Source organism: Scylla paramamosain, unplaced genomic scaffold (genome assembly GCF_035594125.1).
Source record: "Scylla paramamosain isolate STU-SP2022 unplaced genomic scaffold, ASM3559412v1 Contig2, whole genome shotgun sequence".
NCBI lineage: Eukaryota > Metazoa > Arthropoda > Malacostraca > Decapoda > Portunidae > Scylla > Scylla paramamosain.
Window position 1 is genome coordinate 110,001 of NW_026973667.1, and position 5,000 is coordinate 115,000.

At 45.4% G+C, this 5,000-nt stretch overlaps 1 protein-coding gene across 7 annotated transcripts in view; it reads right to left on the minus strand.

The window, feature by feature from the left end:
- Positions 1–5,000, minus strand: part of LOC135096153 (longitudinals lacking protein, isoforms A/B/D/L-like) — a 33,353-nt gene that overhangs the window by 15,874 nt on the left and 12,479 nt on the right. Inside the window, exon 6 of one of the 7 annotated variants that reach the window (XM_063997463.1) lies at positions 1,362–3,769. The exons of the other annotated variants lie outside the window; for them this stretch is intronic. Within the exon in view, the coding sequence (XP_063853533.1) occupies positions 3,432–3,769 (338 nt within the window). The 3' untranslated portion in view covers positions 1,362–3,431. Of the gene's footprint in view, positions 1–1,361; positions 3,770–5,000 lie in introns of those variants that run through there. 7 annotated transcript variants of the gene reach the window in all.

The following is a 5,000-nucleotide window of genomic DNA, read 5'->3' on the forward strand; positions in this document are numbered from 1 at the left end:
ATTCCAGTCTCCTCAGCCTATTTCAGTCCATTCCAGTCTTTGCAGCATTTTTCAGCCTATTCCAGCCTCTCTCTAGCTAATTCCAACCTTCTCAGCCTATTCCAGTTCATTCCAGTCTACAGCGTCTTTCACCCATTCTATCAGTCAGTCGGTCAGCCAGTCACTCAGCCAGTCAGCCAGCCATTCAACCAACCAGCCAGCCAGTCAATCAGTCACTCAGCCAGTCAGTCAGTCAGTCAGTCAGTCACTCAGCCAGTCAGTCAGTCAGTCAGTCAGTCAGTCAGTCAGTCAGTCAGTCAGTCAGTCAGTCAACCAGAATGGAGAGCTAGTTAACTCATGCTATTTGGACTAAAAAAGTTCCTATTTCCACTTGTTTCACTACCCAGCACAACAGGTTCCTTCCACCACTGTGCTTTGCTTCCAGGTCAGACTTTCTCCTACATTACAGCACCAAAACACCCTCCAAGGATTTTATTTACCAAGTGGTTTGCTAATACCTGTGCAGAGTTTAGCAGACAAACTTCAATTGCTGTGCTGTTAGTGGAGGTGTGTCAAGATGGGAATGCAACAGACAGACAGACAATGACACCACCAAAATATACTCCATGCATCAATCTTATAGGCCTCCCATTTAATATCAAGCCACAAAAACACATAAGTTGGTGCAGGAAGCCATCAGGCCTACACATGGTAGTCCCTAATACAAAACACACCTGTCTGTTTCCACCAATCATTTCCATCCACACACTTGTCTAGTCTTTCAAAATCCTATTGACTCACCACTAACAACCCCATTACTAAGCCCATTTCCTGCCTATTTCCTTTCTGTCTTTCACCCATTACTGACTGCTGACACTATGGCTTGCTGATGTCACCCTTGTCATCACCAAAATAGATCTTAATTTCATCATCTGTACTAAATATAAGATGACAGCCTAATTCGGCCATTATTCCAATTTTTCTGCTTCATTTCTATCCTAACATAGGCCTCACACAGTTTATCAATAGTAATTTGTCAAGATTACTCTATGCCTATCTTGATTCTCTATCAAAATTGTTCTTGGGAGTAAATTCAGCATGTTTTCATTAATGGTCAGGTGTCATAGGCCTAAGGAGAGAGCAAGATTTTCACACTAGTTAGGCCTACAAGCATCCACATCAACTAAGAAAAGATATATTGCACATTCCCTAAAATTTTTGATTGCTACATTGAAAAAATAAACAAAAAATAGGCCTACTTAGGTTGATTTAAGTAGGCCTCTCACTACTTACATACATTACTTGGTTTTAGGCCTATCATAAGTGTTCTTGTACAAATTTTCACCACAGAGGAGATTTCCTGTGCTTGACTCACAACACACACACACACACACACACACACACACACACACACACACACACACACACACACACACACACACACACACACACACCTTGGCACTGTTCTGGGTTGACAGTTCCATTCTGCAGTGCCAGGTGCACACACACACACACACACACACACACACACACACACACACACACACACACACACACACCTTGAGCACCACAATTATCACCAAAAATTTCGTTTCCTTCACCAAAAAAAATAAAAAATCACAGGTTTTGTCTTTTTGTTTACACTACTTGTGATCTGTCAGGGCCCCGTTTGGTTGTTTGGGCCTGTTTGGTTCCCCTCACCCTCTGTTTGCCTCTGTTTGGGCTCTGTTTGGTTCCTTTCACCCTGTTTGGTTCTGTTTGAGCTTCTGTTTGGTCCTATTCAGCCCCCATTTGGCCTCCAGCCTCCCATTTGCTTCTGTTTGGTCTGGTTCTATTTAGCCTGTTTGGTTCTATCTGGCCTGTGTTTGGTCTGCTTGTCCTGTGTATGGTTCTGCTGGGCTCTGTTTGACCTCTGTTTGGTTCTGTGGGCCTGTGTATGGTTCTGCTGGGCCTCTGTTTGGCTTGTGTTAGGTTCAGCTAAGCCTCTGTTTGGCCTGTGTTTGGTCTCTGGGCCATAGATGCAGCGACACAGGCTCAGAACTCCGACCACTGACGCACTGCACAGACTACCACCTCGTCCCTGCTTGCTGTGAAAGAGTCTGCTGGGACAAATGACCTACACAGCAACTTAGATCAGTCCCCCACGTGTTCCTGGAAGCTGAGTGTTATGGATTCATTGAGTGACATGCTGACATAGGTAAGGCTGTCTGTTGTGGCTGCACCTTGCTGTGGCTAACAAAAGGCTGTGTTTGTTTGAAGTGCTGTACTGGTCATGCTGGGAAGTGCACAGGCCACCATTACTAGTACAAATTTTACACTAGAATGAAGTTAGCTGGAAAATATGATGCAGCATTATTGGCAGGGAAAAGATGGTGAGGAGGGATGCTGGGATGTGCTTCACCGTACACAGTGGTGGCCGCCCCTTGGTGTTTGGCGGTACCTTACAGGGCATCAAGGGGCAGTTATTGTAGCCTTATCTTACAGCAAAACAACTAAAAGAAAAAAAATAGTAATAATAATAAGAAAAAGAAAAAAAAATATCATCATTATCTTTTCACCAGCACAAATATTTCCCTGCCAATACATACACAGCACATTTTTCATTAAATTTCACCATTGTAGTACACATTTATACTAGTAATGAGGACCTGTAGACTCTCCAGGCATGACAACACTTCAAACACAACCATTTTGTGAGCCACAGCATAGACCAGCCACCAGACAGCCTTCCCCCACGTCAGCATGTCACACACTGAATCCGTCACTCTGCTTTCAGGAACACATGAGGGACTAACAGGAGTTGCCATGTACTTAATTTCCTGCAGATTCTTTCACACCAAGGAGTAGCAAGTTGGCAGTCTGTGATTGTAAATGTGGCTGACTATCCTGCTCAATTTCAGCTTCTATTTATTTCTAATCTGTCCACTTGCCCTATTTGATGTCTTTTTAATCTCCATTTAGTTCCATTTTGGCCGCAAGTCATTGTTTACTTAATCAATCCCTCCATTTACACTTCAAATTTCAAGTCACCACACTTTTTTTTCAGATTATAGAGTTGACAGGCTTGGTAGGGGATTGACAGGCATTGACAGGGGCTTGATAAATCTCGGTAGGGGTTGACAGGGCTTGGTGGGGCTTGAGAGGGCCTTGGTGGGGGTCAACAGGGCTTGGTAGGGCTTGGCAGGGGTGACAGGAAAGGCTTCTGTTTAAAATCTCACATCACAAGCTACCACTTTGCTTGAGAGGTGACAAAGGGCTTGGCAGAGCTTGACAGGGATTGGTAGAGGTGACAGAGGCAGGCAGGAGTGACAGGGGATGACAAGGAACACCTCAAAATTACTGTACATTTCCTTGCTTGCTGCTTAAACCTCCAATTGTAAAGAGAACTGAACTCCAAACAAACCAGGAATTTCAGAGCTTGGCAGGGCTTGGTAGGGGATGACAGGGAGACCTCAGGTGGCCGTATGCTTCCTTGCCACGTGTCTCAACAAGTGAGCCTTCTGTTTAAACCTCCAGTCGCAATGAGAACACTGGAATCTGGGCTCCACCCCACACTCATTCTTAACATGATGCTTCAAGCCTTTTCTTGTCTTGTATAACCTTGAGCATCGGGAACACTCATGGGCACACAGCACCCCCGGGCCGCCCCCCAACACCCCAGGGCCCGGTGGCGACCTCCCACCCCACGGGGATGAGGGGGGGTGTCCATACAGCCCGGGAAAGGGGGGTCCTAGGCCAGGGTGAGGTCGTGGTGGGAAATATGGTGCCAAAAAATTCTTTTTCCAGATTCCTGCAAATATTTGGGTGTTGTCAGCTTAATTCAGGGTCTTTTTAGGGTTTAAAGAGGTTTTTAGGGGGTGTGGTGGCCCGTCCACGGTGTTAGTGGCTCCTTGTGGCCCTGCGAGGCACTGCAAGCGGTGTGTGGCGTTTTGAAACCTTTTTGTCACCGTTTTTGGCACTGTTAGTTTTGTTGGTAGTGGCGGTGATGGTGGTGGTCGTGGTGGTGGTGGTGGTGGTGGTGGTGGTAGCATGTGCAGATAGCAAGGCTATACCATTGATGTACCACAGTTAGGGCAGCTGTACCATGTCCCAGAGTGTACCATTAGCGGTGAGGCGGCCATACCATTGTGTACCATTACTGTACCACTGGTGAGGCACTGTACCATAGTGTACCATAGCAAGGGAGGCTGTACCTTGTCCCAGAGTGTACCATTGGTGCATGGCGGCAGAATAGAGGCGAAGGGCAGACTGTACCATCGTGTACCATAATAAGTGAGTCTGTACCATTTTCCAGTGTACCTTAGCGATAGGAAAGCTGCAAGTGTACCATTTTGTACCAACGTGTACCATAATAAGCGAGTCTGTACCATTTTCCAGTGTACCTTAGCAATAGGAAAGCTGCAAGTGTACCATTTTGTACCATCGTGTACCATAATAAGCGAATCTACCATTTTCCAGTGTACCTTAGCGATAGGAAAGCTGCAAGTGTACCATTTTGTACCATCGTGTACCATAATAAGCGAATCTGTACCATTTTCCAGTGTACCTTAGCGATAGGAAAGCTGCAAGTGTACCATTTTGTACCATCGTGTACCATAATAAGCGAATCTGTACCATTTTTCAGTGTAGGGAGGGTGTACCATATGCAAGTATACCATTTTGTACCATAATAATAAGCAAATCTGTACCATATTTTAAAAGTGTACCATACCCAGGCTGTACCATCACTGTACCATAAGCCAGTTGCACCCAAAATATCCCAAACACACTCAAAACACCCTTAAACACACTCAGACACAGCCACACACACTCAAATACACCCAAAATATCCTCAAACACACTCAAAACACACCTGAACACACTCATAACATCCCAAAACACACTCAAAACACACTCAAAACATAGCCACACACCCAAACACACTCAAACATACCCAAAGACCCCACACACACCAAACACCCACCCACCCAAACACACTTAAACACACCCAAATACACTTAAACACACCCAAACACACTTAA